A 17,469-nucleotide genomic window follows, 5' to 3' on the forward strand; every position below is an offset into this window, starting at 1 on the left:
TATAGGACATTTTATTACATTTTATTTTTTTAATTAATTAATTAATTAATTTCTGGCTGCATTGGGTCTTTGTTGCTGTGCGCAGGCTTTTCTCTAGTTGCGGAGAGCAGGGGCTACTCTTCGTTGCGGTGTGCGGGCTTCTCACTGCGGTGGCTTCTCTTGCTGCAGAGCACGGGCTCTAGGCGCGCGGGCTTCAGTAATTGTGGCGCGCGGGCTCTAGAGCACAGGCTCAGTAGTTGTGGCGCACAGGCTTAGTTGCTCCGGGGCCTGTGGGATCTTCCCGGACCAGGGCTGGAACCTGTGTCTCCTGCACTGGCAGGCGGATTCTTAATCACTGCGCCACCAGGGAAGTCCCAATATAGGGCATTTTAAAACAACCTTGAAAACTGCAACATTTATGTTTTCATTTAAAGAAACCTATTAAATTTTAAAGAAAAATTAAGTAAGTTTGAAGATTTAACATATAATTCAATTTTAAAATAGACTCATAGATTTGTTAAGGAATATCTGAACCTAAGAAAATTTTTAGCCTGAGCTAAACCAGCGATAGGGACATTTAATCTTTCCTTAGAAACTATTGTTAATTTGTGTTCACATTTTTTATATTCTTCTGTAAACTTATCCCTGCCTTTAAAATGATGAGATTTGCTTCTTATGAATGTTGGCCAAACAAAATGTGGGACTGAGCAAACTTTTGGCAAATTAAAACAAAGGCCAACTAACTAATTTAGGCTGTTGTTTGGGTTTTTTAAAAAATCCATTTCTTATCCATTTAGCTTTGACTTATTTACTTTGTATAAATTATCAGCTTCAGTTATTTGGTTTGGCAGTCAGTGCACAGCTAGAAAAAAAGTGGAAAACAAGTTTAAAGATAAATCTAGATTTTTTTTAAAAACCTAGACATTTGATACAGAGGAGATTTTTGTCATGATGATAGATGGGTTTTTCTAGCTTAAAGAAATAAAAAAGCAAAGAGCTTTTTCTTATCTAAATCTTTATTAGAAGAAAAAACAAATAGATTTAAAACAATGAGTAACAACAAATTTCATTAAATATTAAACAGTTTAGTTATCAAAGATATTTAGACAATATGTTCCCAATATTTCTGCACAGCAGAAGCGTACTGATTATAGAGCTCAGACTGTCTTGTGCTCATATGAGTTCGTTTTTGGCATAAAAGAATATCCAAAGTCACAGTTAAATATGATAATAGATAAACTGCTAGTAACTTACTATAGATTCTCAAAGCTTTCACAAATTATCATTGTGTGATTGACATTCCCTTAGGGTGAATGTTTTATGGACTCTTTCTGTAACACTGAGTAACAAACGGAAATCATTTTCTTTAAAGTTAGTACTAATAAAATTATTTAAAATTGAATTAGAAATTATGTTCTTGTTCATATTAGCACAATAAAAAGTAACATGAGTAAACTGATTATTTCATATCAAAAGTTAGAAAATGGAAATAACATACATAGAACACTCATTGATGATAATAAACAATCATTTAAAATGGAGCTATTCAGTACATGACATCTGTGAGCACCCTTTCTGGGGTAAAGTTTCCCTTTGTAATTTCTTCAAGTTTCCCTTTCCAATCTGTGTAAAACACTGAGAAATGTAGTCTTATACCTATTGTATTTTCAAATATCTATCATAGAAAAGATTACATTTTAAACTCACTTTTAGTAAAAAAACAAACCCAACAAGTGTCCTTTCAGGTTTTTTTCTTGCGTGTAGTACACATTCATGAATGTCCACTAGGCGCAAGGGAAATTGTTTATGCTGCAAAATGTAGTCTATACAGTGAGGATATCAAACATACTGAAATGACAAATGGTTTTCAACCAGTGAGCTAAGAAAAAAACAAATGCAAGAAGACTTGTTTTAATCACTAAACATTGCAGGATTCTTTTTTTTTTAACAATGTGTGTAAACTTGCCCACAAAAGCTGGGTAATATTAAACAGCCAGTAAGGCACTTTGTCAGAGAGGACTAAGTCGTAAAGGCTGGATGATTGACAATTTGTTTAATAGGAAACAGTCTATACTTAGAGCAAAATCTGGAGTGTGGCGCTCCTTTTACCGATTTATTGTCAAACAGGAGTGGGGAAAACTTTAAAATCTTCTGTTTTACTTTGTTTACCAATTTTCCCTGCAGAAGTCTTTTAGTTGTCATTTTAAAAATATATTAGGAGCTACCAATTTAAATAACGTATCATTTTTCAATCTAATATTTAAAACAATATTAACATATTCACTAGCATTTTCAAAACATCCAAGCCATTCTATTTAAAAATGAATTACAAAACAAAACATCTTAGTATAAAAAATGTTCCGTGTTATTAACAATTCCCTTGCAACTTCTGATGGCTTCACGTATTACAGTATAAGCTTTGGTATAAAACATGCAAATAAAAGCCAACAAGGTGGTGAATACAGTGTTCCATACACAAAGCACTTATGAAACAAGTGTAGCACATACACAGCAGATGAGAGAAAGGTAACACCACTGCAGGATGACCAGAGTTTGCACTTCTACTGCTTCTTAGTTTGTGCATTTTGCTCGTTCAAAATCTTCAGCAGAGATTGACTCATGTAATAGGGTCTTTCAGCAGAACCATCGTTTCTTTCTAAATCTTCCACTAGGAGGAAGAATGGCACAGGGTAAATATCAAAGCAAAACTGTAAGAGAAGTAACATCGCCATCTGCTGCATACTTGCTTTACAGCAGTTCAAAATGTTATTCTAAAAAACAGCATAGTTTGGCATCAACATTATTGTAAACATAACTATGAGAAAACAATCAGCCCTTGTTATTATGTCAATAAGATATTATCTCATTCTGTGTACCAGGTCTGATTCTGCCAATAGCACGTGCCTCTCAGCTGCATGATTAAGGAAATAAGTTTTATCTTCTTTTAGAGAGCAAATGTAACTACACAAAAAACAAAAGATGTATGAGGAATTTCTAAATTCACCTTCAAATTCCTAAAAAGTATGATGTATTCGACTTGCCTTCTAATTTACCATATTAGTTCAAAATTGCTTTTGTTTTCGAGCAACAATTTAGGTAGTACAGTTTTTTTTTTTTAAAGATTTGTAAATTTTCAGTATATTTCAAATCTTTGAACCCAAAATTTTGAGAAGTATTGCTCTGTTTTTTCAGTTATTACCTTAATTTCTTTATAAGAAAGTGGCTTTTAAATTTTTCTCAAAAACTCATTTTTCTCTCTATGTTTCAATTATACAAAGAAGTAATTAATGAAAAATATTTTTCTAACTAGAATTAAGCACATAATATAGTTAAAACTTCTATACTTAGAGATTTTTAAAGAATATTTATTAAGAATATTGACCCAAACGACATTCCTTTTCCTATGATTTTGCAACCAAGGGTTATATTCTTAAAATATACCCAAGTTTAGAATGTTTCTATCTCCGTATAGTTCAGTGAATACTTTTACTGTGGAGAATTTTCTGGTCTAATCAGCAGATTTAATGTTAAGCATTTAAAACATGGGCCCCTATCTAGTACCAAGAATCTAAAATACAGAAGTTATGATTGTTAGAATTCTCCAAATTAATCTCCTTTGTCTTTCTCAATTTTCTAACTCCTAGAACAGCCAGACTTATAAGGAAAAAATAGGCAACTGATTTCACACATGTTGATTTATATTTTATTCAAGTGATTTTCCAACTTTTATGTGTATCAGAATCACTAGAGAACTTTATAATAATTCACAAGCTGCCCCACACCCAAATACTTATATCAGAATCTCTTGGGGTGGGGAGCACAGGTATCAATATTTATAACAATTTCTCAGAGTGATTCTGATACATACACAAAAAATTAAAAATTGTTTCATCATTATGAATTTTTCAACTACTCCTAAAAGGGGACTTATTCCTTATAATTTTTCAACACTTAAGTTAGTTAGAGGTAACCATTTTACTAGATTTTTGTTGTGAACGCTGTATTACTGAATAATAAAATAATAACTATCATCTAGAAAGATAGGTTATCACTGTTCTCTGAATTATACTTCAAGGAGCATGAGAGTGAAGAAGGTTTTGCCAAGGTATGAAGCCAAATGACACTTTTGAGTACAATAATCTCAAGAAAGTAAGCCAAGAGCAAGATGGTGGCCATAGAAGGACCAATATTTTGAAAATCTCCCCTATTCATTAGTTTCTTGCTATTAAGCTGCTATGAAGTCAGTCTAAATCTAGGTTCCCACACTTCAGGGTCATTAAATAAATTACTATTTATATTAATTTATAACAATAATACATTTCTGACTCTCTTCTTGGATACATGGATCATATTCAGATCAAAATGTTAGATCAACGTGTTCCTTTCTGTCAAGACATAAATAATCCTTATACACAAACTTACTTAGTGTAAAAGCCAAAAGGATACTATTGATTCAGTGCTCCTTTTGGGGTACATTTTTACACTGTTTGCCATGTCATACGCACTTGCACACAGGAGATGGATAGGCAAAGTACGTGAGTGTCTGATTCATGCTTTCCTACGCCAGAGCCTGGTTTGTTGCTCTGGCCGGCAAGGGTGGAGTATGAAAGTAACTCTCCTCCTAAACCCTTCAGGAAGAGATTTCCTAACCCACAGTATGCCTCTTGTAAAGGTACAAGATGAGGTACCTATGGAGGGCTAATATTTCCTTAGGGTAAAATCTGAAGTGTCTTTCTTATCTTTTCTCTTTCTTCACTGAAAGTTAAGCTAAAATTAAACTTTTTATAGAAAAAAGCCACATCATCTCTTTAATCTAGAAACTCATAACAGATATAATCACTCTTCTGAAACAGATCCATACCCATTTTCTATATGATGGGCATAGGAAAATAGGGATTTATCTCTATTATTTGGGTTACAGACAAATGGCATGAGTTATGTGGCCATCTCAGTTCTGCTCAGAATATTTTCATGGTGGCCAGAGGTTCATATTATTGGAAATGACATTCCAGAACTCAGATTCAACTTCACTATAATTTCACTAAAACAAAATGGCCTATGAAGGTTCCACAGTAATTTTTACCTAGTAATGCGGCCTGTGGAACCTGTATAACATTAACGTCTATACGTTTGTTATGGTCTCGAATCACTTACTGAAATATACTTCCTAGGGAACCATTAATACAAGTTTAATCACAGTTTAGAATGTTGTCCACTAGCTTGAACAGTATAAATATAACCATAGCACCATATTTACAAATTTAGTACCATATGCTGGTTAACTATAAATCAATCTTTTTATGGCTAATTGATTACACATTTATAGTGCTTTCAAAAATTTCCTGAATACCCTTTACAAATATACATTTATAAAAAGAAAGGCTATCAAAGTGCTGCAATGGGAAACAGCATGCCAAGTTATAAAAGTTTTGGAAACACTTTCAGCTATAGGCTTTAAAAAAATGTGTGACATTTACACCTTGCTCTTCAGCTGGGACCACTATAAAGTATCCTAGTTCACAGAGGCTACTGTCATCAATTGCCTGATACCTCAGATGGTACCAAGTTCTCGCTTTTTAGGAATAAGCACTGAAATTTCACATTACTTAAAAGCATCATTTTCAAATACAAGTGACCTAATTTACAAAACTTCTACTTAAAAATGAATGGCACTGTTTGGAGCTTTTCTACTCTTTCTGCTTCTGGGGAACTAGTTGCTTCTTGTTCAGAATTCCGTGCAGGGTAGGGGTTATGAAGTAGGGTTTTTCTGTAGATCCATCATTTCTTTCCAGATCTTCACCTGTATATGCAGCAGCCAAAGCAGGCAAAAGCAGCAACAGCAGCAGAACAATTATATGCATTTTTATAAATTGGAGAGTCGAACAGGGAAAAATCAGAGAAAGCAGTGTTAGAAAGTCAAATATAAGACAAATTAGTGCAGTTAAGTAGCTGATGCTGGTCAAAGTAAGAAGCTTCAACCTCTGCCAGGAAGCACTGAAACTTCCTAAATCCCGCCCACTCCAAAGAGGTTTATTTTGATAGTTTAAAGGTTAATAAGATCTTTTATGTCCTTTCAAATGTGTTATCTTTAAATTCTAACGACTGTTCATTTCAGAAAGGTAAATTGCCACATCCTCTGAGATGAAGCTGAATAAAAAGTATGGTGTGATAAATGTAGAGAATAATTGAATTTCACAGTTCAAAGTCTCTTTTAATGGTCATTCACACCCTAATGTTACAGATGAAGAAACTGAGACCCAGGGATGTAAAATGATTCTCCTGAAATTGAAAGCTCTGGGGCAACAGGATGAGGTGAGGACCCAGTCTCTTGACACCTACTTCAGTTCTCATCCTACTTAACTAAACGGTGTCCTGTCCTAAATCCTTGTAGTTTACCTCAGGTTATATTCAAAAGCTAATACAGTGTTTGCTGACTTCTGTAATACATGAGTTTATATTCCTGCTTTGCTTAGGATAATAATAAAATGATGGGTATTCACTGAGCACACATCTGTTGGGTGGTTGGGGAAAAACATCAGAATGATGCTGAGAAGCAAGGAGAAGTTTGCATGGAATTAAATTTCCTACAGATACGTATAATTCACAGCTGATAATATCTATCTCAATAAATATATAAATGCAACTTGAAACTGTTTTGACTAGTATATTAAAAATATTATGCTATTTTAGCTTTTATTTATTATGAAATAAAGGATAAGAAATATTATATAAAACCATATAGCATAATCACAGATTTATGGAATAAATCTAAGTTATTTTTCATCATACTCTCTTAGGAATGGTTGGATTATTGGTTTATTAGATTTTTACATTAGACTTCACAGTGACTTTCCTCACATACAAAATGAAAAGCTAAGGAGGGAACATGAAAGATGCTGAACATTTTTGTTCTTTTTTCCTTAATCATATTTCTATATCTTATATCACATATCATATGTTGTATGTTTATATCATTATTACTTTTGAGGGATTGGTAGGAACTGTGGTATCAATCACATAATAATGAAAATAATCATCTACAACTATTGTTTTTTTCCCATCCTGGGACCAGAATTCTCATTGCCTTGTAATGTTGAAAGGATGCTATGTCTCTATAAATGAAGTGTTTGTTTGCAAATAGTTTGCATTTTTAAAAACATCAGTTTTCTGGCAGTCAAGATAACAGGTATAAAGAGGTGTATATTTTTAAAAAAGGTACAATTCTACACAATCAGAATTTGCCTTAGAGTATCATTTAAGAAGAAAATTTTCCAAAGTTAGATGTCGCCCATAGTAACAGCTGCAGAGGGAAGAAAACTACAATTTGGTTTCTCTTGTTCTTTACTATCAAAGACAAGAACATCCAAAAAGAAACTATTCACATTCAACACACAATGTGTTAAATAAGGCTGAAATTATACCTGCTTTTCAAGAAGTTGGCAATTAGTAATATAGATGAGTGGAAAACATTTCTTAGTGCTCAAATTTAAAATCCACTGTCAAAATGAAAATCTATAAGATTTGCCAAAGCTTCCAAAGATTGGAAACTGATAGGTTCTAAACATTTCCCGGGATACATTTTGAGAAAACTTTTCAGTTACAAGAAGCAGGAAGATCCCAGTGGGCTCTCCCAGTTTCATTCCCATGATTAGCATTTGAGATGAAAGGAGAGACCTCTGAACATTCAAGATCTCTGTCTCTTCTGTGTCTTAAGCTACCTTATTCCCATGCTCCTTCTTCCACCTCATACCTGAGCTGAAGTTTGTTCATGTGGTATTTTGTAGATGGCTTTTCCTGACAAACCACTGAAGCACTAGGAAAAGATTAAACATTCCAGTTCCATTTATAGCCAGAGGAAGAGCTAACTTGTACACAAAGTTCTCCTGATTAATTTGTCCAGTTATTGAAAATTGATTTGTTAAATGTTCAGAAAAGAAAAAAGATCAAACCATTTTCTAGAAGGTTTTTTCCTTCAATATATCTCCCTAAAGTTACTATCTTTAGGGAGGTATATATATATATATCTCCTCTCCTGACCCCAGCATGCAGTTGGTGCTGTGAGTTACACTAAAAAATAAACTGTTCCTTTTATACAAGTAGATCACTCAGTAATGCCCTGTCATAGAATGTTTTCTCTGCTTCTCTTGAGAGCAATGTGCCAGAGAAATAATCTCTCAGAGGTTATTAGATGTAGGGCTAACAAGTTCTGTTCTTTCACCTGTTGACCCTACTTTATCTAGGTTGAAGGTAAGGACAGATCAAGCTCCTGATGGGCACTAGGTTCTCCAGGGCTTTTAAGATGAGGTATTAATAGAAAACATGTCCATTCTGCATACGTGAGGTGCACATGCCACATAGAAGCACAGTGAAGAAGTCAGTGATGAAAGCTCTATTGAAGTATTTTAACACTACGCAGCAGAGTTGATCTAGCCATTTCCTAAACACGCCTCTCCATGAATCCTATCTATTTGTCACTGTGTTACCCAGTGTGAATTGGCCCTATGTGTCTTTGAAACCATTGCCAGCTTGGCTTTATCAGAAGCTAAAGGCTCTCCTCAGAGTCCCCAAAGCCCAGCCTCAAAGCCCAGTTATGTCTTCAGTTTTTAATAAAGCACAACAGAAGCCAATCATTATTATAAATTTGAAAACATTAAGAAATTAAAATAATTTCATGCTAACACCACGCCATGATGCCTGACCCTCCTGTGCTTTGCAAACCCCATCTCTCAGCCTTTAAGGTTTACAAAGCATCTACTAGACAATGTCTCTTTCCAAATAAACTGTTTTGCAGTTTCAGCCAGGTCATAGCAAATCCACAAGCCAGCTAAAAGACTGGGTCTTAACCTTTTCATCTTTTGGTTATCCACCAAAGGGGGAAAACACATATACTGAAAACTTACAGAAGCAGATGAAAATTGTTTCAATACACATTGCATAGACGCTGAAGAATCCATGTGCAATTAGGTAAGATCCAATAATGACTGTCTGTAAATGAGCAGAGAAGAGAATGAAGATGCCATTAACTTGTCCAAAAGAACAATAATGCAGCTTTAAATAAAATCATGATGAAGACGCTTTGAAATACTCTGTGTTGGAAAAGATTTCAATATAGGAATGTAAAAAATTCAGTGATAAAGTTTTTGAGTGTCTTTGTACTGGGATTTAAACAAAATGTACTCGATTACCTGCCAATTTTCGTATCACTATCCCTAATGCCTACCAAAAACATCCCAGATTTAGGATCCTGCACACTGAGGCAGTAAAGCATAGGAGTTAAGAGCATACACTGCCTAGGTTTAATCACAGCTCAGGCACTCACTCGACAAGTCACCTAACATCTCTGTGCTTCCTACATAAGACTGTTGGTGGGGAAGGGGAGAATGTGAGTAATAATGGTATTTATGACACATGGATTGAGTGAGTTAATATACTGTAATAGATCTCGCAGGGCTCCCCCCAGGTCCTCTCCAGCTGCCACATCTATCCCCTAGTTGCTGGGAATGTATGTAGGCTGCTGATGACTCAGCTGTTTTGCTCACTAGGAATTGCTCTTGCAGGGAACTGCCTCACCCAAGGTTATGCCATCATTCAGAGGGCAACCCCTGGCCAACGGCTGCCTGATGCAGCATACAGAGGCCTAGTCCCTTTGTCAGAACTTCCTGTAATTATGTCTGAGGCTTCAGCTATAATTGCAGCATGGGTCAGCTTCTTCTTTTGCCTGGGCCTGTCCTCCTCACTTCCTTTCAAGTGTATCTCAGGAGAGCACTTCATAGTAAGCCTTCTGCATGCAATCCTCTGTCTCAGGGGTTGCTTCCAAGGAACCCAAGCTCTAAAGCAGAATGAGGCTTGGCCTCAAAGTAAGACCAATCATGTCAGCTATCATTATTTCTCCTATTCCTTTTTGGTTTTTTATTTTGCCATTTCTCATAAATCAGAATCAATGTTACCCAGATGCTATGGAATGAATTGTGTCCCCTCAAAATTCATATGTTGAAACCTAATCCCCAAAGTGATGGTATCTGGAGGTGGGGCCTTCAGGAAGTAATGAGGTCACAATGATGGAGCCCTCGTGAATGGGATTAGTGCCCTTATAAGAGAAGACAAGAGAGATGAAATCTCTCTCTACCATGTTAGGATACAGCAAGAAAGTGTCCCTTTGCAAATTAGGAAGAAAGCTCTCACCAGGAACTGAATATGTGGGCACCTTGATCTTGGAGTTCTCAGTCTTCAGAACTGTGAGGAATAAATCCCTGTTGTTTAAGCCACCCAGTCTATGGTATTTCTGTTGTAGCAGCCCAAACTTACTAAGACATCAGCTCTTACCATCAAAGGTACCCAGTAGTAATTTAAAGATGTTGGTCCTTCTGTAATCATTGGGAGTCTTTCTGTGAAGAGTAGAAAGGCCAGGACACCTAGAGTGAAAAGGCAGAACATGTATATTATGCATTTGCAAAGGAACGTAGCTTTTTGTAGTAAAGAAGTTTTTCTAAGCACATGTTAAACTTACTACTACTACTACTACTACTACTACTACTACTACTACTACTACTTACCTATACACCCAGCAACTAGAATCTTCCCCAGGATTAGCACAAAGTCTGTCACTCTATCCATAACTGCAACTCTGAGAATCAGAAAAAAGAGAGTATAATTTTGTGTTTAAATTATATTTGTTATCAGAAATTTATGAGAGTAAATAATTCATGAGTTCATTTTGATGTGTCTTTGCTGAAATTTTATTTGGCCTTTGTTAAATGCAAGAAATGAAGTTAGAACCCAGGCATGACTTTCTGACTTATTCATAATGGAGTAAACAGAAGATGGCATTGTAAGGCTGTCAGGTGCTATTGGTGGTGTCAGCATCTCTCTCTCTAATTCAGGGACTATAGATACCCTGAATCCTGAGGATGGCTGCACTGGTTCTCTGATTTTGTTCACTCAGACTCTGTCAATTTTGGGAGGGGGGAATAGTCAGAAACATGATGATAATGTTCATGTGGGGAATTTCTTGAGCATAGGGGATAATAAAAATGAATAAGTGCCAGTGGGTATAAAGGCACAGGTGGATGATGGGAGCAATAATTCTAAAACATACGAAGAAATTAATGGTGTGAAGGAGAAGATTTAAATCTATTAAAATAAAAGATAAGATTCATGTCTAATAAGACCACCAACATGTGAAGTATGGATGCTAAAGCTTCACCAAATCATCTACTGCCATGCTAAACCTGATTACTTACTTTAAAATATTTCTCATCAGCAGATTGAAAGCATCTCTCGCTGACCTGCAGAAGTTTTTGCCATATACTGCAATCTGAGGAAGACAGTTGATATTATTCTGGAGTCAGTAACATAACTTAACAAGACCAACAGACAATCCAATGACAGGAACATGAATTAATTCTGTCACCCACACAGTTATTCTCATTCCTCTTTCCAACAGTTGGGTTCATGGGAGGCTTGGGAAGTGTGTGTCCTCAACTCTGCACAACTCTCAGAGTCATTGACAATAAGGTATGTTTTGGTTGCTATTTGCCCTTAACTCCATGGGGATTAGACAGCTTCAAACAGAGGTAGGTCTTCTTCTCAAATCCCAGGACACAGCTTCTGTCTTTGAAGTGTTTTGGCTATGGTTTGTTGCTGAATGGGTTAAATGTTGTAGCGTTCACATTAAAAATTACTCTCAGGAAACCCAGTGCCTTCCAATACACTTGCTTTATTGATTAAAAGCCTCAATACAATATTCTCATTGGAGGTATATTAATGACTCTTTGAATGTCCGTAACTATTTAAATCACCCATGCAGACCCTATATCACTGTGATAATATGCAAGTGTTATAAGGTTGTAGCTGCTACATTTTAGAATAATATTTTTGGATCCCCTATTTAAAAAAAAATCTCTTTAGAAGCCTCCATATTCCCGTAGGAAATAAGTAACAAATGCAGTTATGCATTATCAATTCCCACACATTTCAAAATAAGAATCATAAAAAGAAATAGACCCTTCCTTAAAAATATGTAAATCCCAGAATTAGAAGAATATTTTCTTTTCACAGTGAAACATAGACTAGGTAAGCTTTCCTCCCACTAAACTATGTCAAAGACAAACAAAATCATTTTCAATCTAGCACATTTTTATACTTCTAAGGTAAATAATATTTTCCCTCTCCAAAAAGGTATTGAAGGTAATAATGAACTACAGTTAAGTTACTGTCTCAACTAGGAAAGCATAGCCCTGAATGATGCATTGGATTCACAAATTCTTATAACAACATAGTGATAAATTCAACTGCTTGAGGTACAAGTGCTTTAGAGATGGAAATGTAGACATGGGGTTTGGGTTTGCAAAGAAGCAGTTTAGTAAATAAAAATAAGCTACTTACCATAACATAGGCATTTCTGTTCAAAAACTTTACTGCTTTTTCTAAACACCAGAAACAGCATCTCAGGCAGCATTTTAGGAATTTAGAAATGTTGTTCTGGGCCTCTATGAGAAGGAGATATTTAAACCTATTAATGATTTGCAAACTCTATGAATCAAAAAAATATAGTAAAATTTTAAGTGTGCTTTTAAATTTTTTTAATTGCAGTGAAATATACATAAGATTTACTATTTTAACCATTTTTAAGTGTACACTTCAGTAGCATTTAGTACATTCACGATTTTGTGAAATTACCATCACTATCAATTTCCAGAACTTTTCATCATCTCATATAGAAACTCTGTACCCATTAAACAATAACTTCTCATTCTCCCTTTCTCCCAGTCCCTGGTAACCTCTGTCATACTTCTGTCTGTATGAATTTGCCTCTTCTAGATACCTCATATAAGTAGAATCATACAATATTTGTCCTTTTGTGTCTTGCTTATTTCACTTAGCATTAAATTGTCAAGATTCATTATTACATTTATTTTTAGAGCTGAATAACATTTCATTGTATGTATATGTCACATTTGTTTATTCTTTTATCTGTTAATGGAAATTTGGGTTGTTTCTACCTTCTGGCTATTGCAAATAATGCTCCTATGAACACTGGTGTGCAAGTATTTGTTTGAGTCCCTGCTTTCAATTATTTTGAGTATATATGTAGAAGTGGAATTGCTGGCTTATATGGCAATCATATTTTTAACTTTTAAAGGAATCACCATACTGTTTTCCACAGTGGCAATATGATTTTACATTCCCACCAGCAATGCACAGGTGTTCCAATTTATCCTCACCCTAAAAAAATTTGTTTTTTCATTTTTTGATACTAGACATTCTAATGGGTATGAATTGGTACCTCACTATGGTTTTGATTTGCATTTCCCTAGTGACTAATATTGAACATCTTTTCACATGTTCATTTACCATTTATATATGTTCTTTAGAGCAATGTATATGAAATCCTTTGCAGGAGGGACAAAGATGGTGACATAGGAGGCTCTTGAACTTCCCTCCTCCCACAGATGCACTGAATGTACAGCTACACATGGAGCAATTTCCTCTGAGAGAAATCCAGAAACAAGCTGAGTGACTCCAACACATCAGGCAACTATGAAAATCCCATGTTGAAATGGTAGGAAAGGCTGAAACACACTCGCCATAAACTCTACCCCTGGTACAACACCATGCAGTCAGGACAATACACCCAACTCTCAGCTTCTCCCTGAGGAGTGAAGGGTTTGGGCAGCACATCAAGGATTCCAACTTTTAAGGCTCCCACCCAAGAGACAGACCCCCAAAACACTTAGCTCTGATAGCCAAAGGGGCTTGTTTCCACAAGTTCTAAAGGACTATAAAAAACAAAGAAGCAGTTCTTAACAGGCACATATGCTAGCAATCACTATACCGCCAGGCTTAGCAAAGAGGGAGCAGGCAAAAACGCCCATTTTCCAGTCTTTTCCTGGGAGGGGATTGACTGCGTACTTTACAACCTACTGCCTAAAATTCCGTCTTCTAGTTTGCACACCCTTGGAGCTAGCTGTGATCCTCCATGGACCCAGGGGGAGGAGGTCACCAACATCTCTTTGGAAGGAGCTTATACACCTGTGTGGTGCCCCAGTTTCTGTAGCTGCTGCCCGAGTCACGGTCCCCCCCTTCGTGTGGCTCTAATAGGGCTTGCACAAATGAGTCTCACAGGACTGTAGAAAACAAAGAATCCGTTTTTAAATGGTAAAGGAATGCCCTACCACCACCACCACTACCATGGCTATACATCCTGGCTCAGTGCAGAGGGTGCAGGCAAAAGCCACCTCCCAGTTTCTCCCTGACATGAGAATCTACATACTTTCCCAGCTGCTGCATAAGGGTTTACCTTCTAATCAGCCTGCATCTAGGTTCTGACTGTGATCCTCCACTTTGGGACCCTGACAGGTCTAGGTACACCTTCAATTACTAAGAGCCACTAAACTAACTATGGTGGCTAGGACAATCACAAAGATTTGAGAGAACCAGAAGGTTGGGCTGGGTTGATTAATGAAGCTCATCTCCTACATAAGACTATTCTGTCAAGTTGGGAAAGATGGCTGTTTTATCTAATTCACAGAAAGCAATACAGAGAGTCAAGAAAAAAAAAAGAGAAGGAGAAACAAGGGAATACTTTCCGAATAAAAAAACAAAATATATTTCCAGAAACTGATATTTCTGAAACAGAGATAAGTGATTTAACCAATAAAGAATTCAAAATAATGGTCATAAAGATGCTCACCACAGTCAGGGAGAAATGCATGAACAAAATAAGAATTCAATAAAGAGATAGAAAATATCCAAAAAAAGAAAAATCAAACAGAATTTATACAGCTGAAGAATACAATTGAACTGAAAAATTCAATAGGGGGATTCATAGCAGATTAGATCTAGTGAAAGAAAGGATTGATGGACTCCCTCTTGTGAGAGCACCGGAATCAAAACTAACTGCTGAACAATCATTGACAGGAAGACACTGGAACTCACCAAAAGAGATACTCCACATTCAAAGACAAAGGGGAACCCAAAATGAGATGGTAGGAGGGGCGCAATCACAATAAATTCAAATCCCATAACTGCTGGGTGGGTGACTCACAAACTGGAGAACACATATACCACAGAAGTCCACCCACTGGAGTGAAGGTTCTGAGCTGCACGTCAGACTTCCCAAGCTGGGGGTCTGGCAATGGGAGGAGGAATTTCTAGAGAATCAGACTTTGAAGGCTAGCAGGATTTGATTGCAGGACTCCGGCAGGATTGGGGGAAACAGAGACTCCACGCTTGAGGGCACACACAAAGTAGTGTGCGCATCGGGACCCAGGGGAAGGAGCAGTGACACCCCAGGAGACTGAACCAGACCTACCTGCTAGTGTTGGAGGGTTCCTGCAGAGGTGGAAGGTGACTGTGGCTCACCGTGAGGACAAGGACACTGGCAGCAGAAGTTCTGGGAAGTACTCCTTGGCGTGAGCCCTCCCAGAGTCCGCCATTAGCCCCACCAAAGAGCATGGGTAGGCTCCAGTGTTCGGTTGCCTCAGGCCAAACAACCGACAGGGGGGGAACCCAGCCCCACCTATCAGCAGACAAGCAGATTAAAGTTTTACTGAGCTCTGCCCACCAGAGCAAAAGCCAGCTCTACCCACCACCAGTCCCTCCCATCAAGAAACTTGCACAAGCATCTTAGCCTCATCCACCAGAGGGCAGACAGCAGAAGCAAGAAGAACTACAATCCTGCAGCCTGTGGAACAAAAACCACATCCACAGAAAGATAAGACAAGATGAAAAGGCAGAGGACTATGTACCAGATGAAGGAACAAGATAAAACCCGAGAAAAACAACTAAATGAAGTGGAGATAGGCAATCTTCCAGAAAAAGAATTCAGAATAATGATAGTGAAGATGATCCAGGACCTCGGAAAAAGAATGGAGGCAAAGATCGAGAAGATGCAAGAAATGTTTAACAAAGACCTAGAAGAATTAAAGAACAAACAAACAGAGATGAACAATACAATAACTGAAATGAAAAATACACTAGAAGGAATCAATAGCAGAATAACTGAGGCAGAAGAATGGATAAGTGACCTGGAAGACAGAATGCTGGAATTCACTGCTGCAGAACAGACTAAAGAAAAAAGAATGAAAAGAAATGAAGACAGCCTAAGAGACCTCTAGGACAACAGTAAATGCAACAACATTCGCATTATAGGGGTCCCAGAAGAAGAAGAAGAGAGAGATAAAGGACCCGAGAAAATATTTGAAGGGATTATAGTGGAAAAATTCCCTAACATGGGAAAGGAAATAGCCACCCAAGTCCAGGAAGTGCAGAGAGTCCCATACAGGATAAACCCAAGGAGAAACATGCTGAGACACATAGTAATCAAATTGGCAAAAATTAAAGACAAAGAAAAATTATTGAAAGCAGCAAGGGAAAAATGACAAATAACATACAAGGGAACTCCTATAAGGTTAACAGCTTATTTCTCAGCAGAAACTCTACAAGCCAGAAGGGAGTGGCATGACATATTTAAAGTGATGAAAGGGAAGAACCTACAACCAAGATTACTCTACCTGGCAAGGATCTCATTCAGATTCAATGGAGAAATCGAAAGCTTTACAGACAAGCAAAAGCTAACAGAATTCAGCACCACCAAACCAGCTCTACAACAAATGCTAAAGGAACTTCTCTAAGTGGGAAACACAAGAGAAGAAAAGGACCTACAAAAACAAACCCAAAACAATTAAGACAATTGTAATAGGAACATGTATATCAATAATTACCTTAAAGGTGAATGGATTAAATGCTCCAACCAAAAGACACAGGCTTGCTGAATGGATACAAAAACAAGACCCATATATATGCTGTCTACAAGAGACCCACTTCAGACCTAGGGACACATAAAGACTGAAAGTGAGGGGATGGAAAAAGATATTCCATGCAAATGGAAATCAAAAGAAAGCTGGACTAGCGATAGTCATATCAGATAAAATAGACTTTAAAATAAAGAATGTTACAAGAGACAAGGAAGGACACTACATAATGATCAAGGGATCAATCCAAGAAGAAGATATAACAGTTATAAATATATATGCACCCAACATTGGAGCACCTCAATACATAAGGCAACTGCTAACAGCTATAAAAGAGGAAATTGACAGTAACACAATAATAGTGGGGGACTTTAACACCTCACTTACGCCAATGGACAGATCATCCAAACAGAAAATTAATAAGGAAACACAAGCTTTAAACGACACAATAGACCAGATAGATTTAATTGATATCTATAGGACATTCCATCCAAAAAAGCAGATTACACTTTCTTCTCAAGTACGCATGGAACATTCTCCAGGATAGATCACATATTGGGTCACAAATCAAGCCTCAGTAAATTTAAGAAAATTAAAATCATATCAAGCATCTTTTCTGACCACAACGCTATGAGATTAGGAATCAATTACAGGGAAAAAAACATAAAAAACACAAACACATGGAGGCTAAAACATACATCACTAAATAACCAAGAGATCACTGAAGAAATCAAAG

At 36.8% G+C, this 17,469-nt stretch overlaps 1 protein-coding gene across 1 annotated transcript in view; it reads right to left on the reverse strand.

Moving 5' to 3' along the window:
• Positions 1–1,398: 1,398 nt before the first annotated feature.
• SLC44A5 (solute carrier family 44 member 5) overlaps positions 1,399–17,469 on the reverse strand; it is a 352,752-nt gene continuing 336,681 nt past the window's right edge. Inside the window, exons 17-22 of the mRNA XM_059899408.1 lie at positions 12,364–12,467; positions 11,220–11,293; positions 10,533–10,603; positions 10,303–10,391; positions 8,880–8,964; positions 1,399–2,647 (exon numbers count right to left, since the gene is read on the reverse strand). Of these exons, the coding sequence (XP_059755391.1) occupies positions 2,541–2,647; positions 8,880–8,964; positions 10,303–10,391; positions 10,533–10,603; positions 11,220–11,293; positions 12,364–12,467 (530 nt within the window). The 3' untranslated portion in view covers positions 1,399–2,540. The remainder of the gene's footprint in view (positions 2,648–8,879; positions 8,965–10,302; positions 10,392–10,532; positions 10,604–11,219; positions 11,294–12,363; positions 12,468–17,469) is intronic.

Source organism: Balaenoptera ricei, chromosome 1 (genome assembly GCF_028023285.1).
Source record: "Balaenoptera ricei isolate mBalRic1 chromosome 1, mBalRic1.hap2, whole genome shotgun sequence".
Taxonomy (NCBI): Eukaryota; Metazoa; Chordata; class Mammalia; order Artiodactyla; family Balaenopteridae; genus Balaenoptera; species Balaenoptera ricei.